The following is a 1,456-nucleotide window of genomic DNA, read 5'->3' as shown; positions in this document are numbered from 1 at the left end:
ATGGGGTGCGCTTTGGCGACGGGAGGCGCGGGAGTCAGCACCGCGTTCTTTATTGCGGGGGGCACTGAAGGCCGGTTAACTGAAGAGCTGCTGTCCAAAGATTCCTTTCGTATATTTTTATTAAGGGGACTGTTTTTGGGTTCCTGCTTGTTGGCAATGTTCTGGTTGTTCTCTATAAGCGGTTCGGGTGGAGGTGGGGCGGCTTCCACTTTGTTTGTGTCTAGAAGCTCCATCAGCTCAGCGGCTACAGTCCCACCAAAACTTAGCAGAGTCTCACGCAGTGCATTTGTTACCGCACACTGAAAGTTATTACAAAACTTATTAAAAAATGGTGCAATAATTTTTAGACATAAATCCAATGTCCAAATGACTTGAATGTCATTACCTTCCTGGCTCTATGTATAGCAGAGCCCTTGTTGGGTCCGAGTGCAGTGGCATAGCCAACATTCTCCCTGTGTATGTCAAAGCTCTTTACTGTAACTGACACAAACGCAGCCACACCAGCAGTACACTTGTTTCCCACACAGTCCACAAAATCTAAAATTAAATAAGACATTGTAAAACATTGTCATTATTGCAAAAATCAACAATCACAGCTTGACTATTGATTGCATACCAAGATCCTGCTTGCTGACAGACCAGCTCCAGTTATTGAAGCCCCACTGTGAGTGTCCAAAGTTGATTAGCTGCTGTCGTCGCTGTGGAGGTTCCCATTCTTCCTCTGCTGTACATATCTCTGGAGTACTCACATCTGGCTGTTGCAAGAAATATACAAAAGTTCTTTTACAAACTTGTAGATTTAGCAAAAGTAAATAAACAATACTAAGAGGAAATTTTTGTGATTAAGCAAATACAAAATTTATTTAAACTACTATGTACCTTGTAACTACTACAAAAAACATTAAAAAAAAAAACATGACTTTGTCTAAGTCTCATAAAAAACATAACAAAATCTTCATTACCATTTTAATGCTGCAATTGGCCACGGGGAAGCCTGGTTTTCGCTGCATCTTTATTATGCAGCAAAGTATATTCACTTTTATTAAGAATTCATTAAACAATTGACGCAGCCGCTACTTCCTTAACACAATTACTAAAATAAGAACTCGACAATTTTAACAATCAATTAACAAATAAATCTCCATTTCGCAAAATAAACTGAACAAAACAAGTATTGACATTTTGCGCGGTAACCAAAACTTATAGAAGCTTTGACATTTCGTTAACGATTGTTGAATTTTGCGTTTCTGCAAGGTAAAAATAATTTAAAGCACTGATTTAAATGATGCACCGATTTATGTTAATGTCTTGTTTTCACTTGTCTTTTAAACCTTCAAAGATCTTTTTAACATATTTTGTGAAACAGGAAGAACGTTTTCAATAACCATAGATCCGTCAGATTGATGCAAAGTAGACGTGAGCGTTATTTCACGTCACTAGTTACAATCACCTGTGA

At 38.1% G+C, this 1,456-nt stretch overlaps 1 protein-coding gene across 1 annotated transcript; it reads right to left on the bottom strand.

Moving 5' to 3' along the window:
- Window positions 1-5: 5 nt before the first annotated feature.
- LOC106107507 (DNA repair protein RAD52 homolog) lies at window positions 6-1,354 on the bottom strand (the record flags this gene model as incomplete). Its single annotated transcript, XM_013288383.1, has 4 exons — window positions 963-1,354; window positions 617-755; window positions 386-537; window positions 6-299 (listed from the first exon to the last, which is right to left on the bottom strand). Coding segments are annotated over exons 1-4 (633 nt in total), but the record flags the coding sequence as incomplete, so codon positions are not given.
- Window positions 1,355-1,456: the final 102 nt, after the last annotated feature.

Source organism: Papilio polytes, unplaced genomic scaffold (genome assembly GCF_000836215.1).
Source record: "Papilio polytes unplaced genomic scaffold, Ppol_1.0 DF821999.1, whole genome shotgun sequence".
In the NCBI taxonomy this organism is placed as follows: domain Eukaryota; kingdom Metazoa; phylum Arthropoda; class Insecta; order Lepidoptera; family Papilionidae; genus Papilio; species Papilio polytes.
This window is presented reverse-complemented; position numbering and strand designations above follow the sequence as displayed.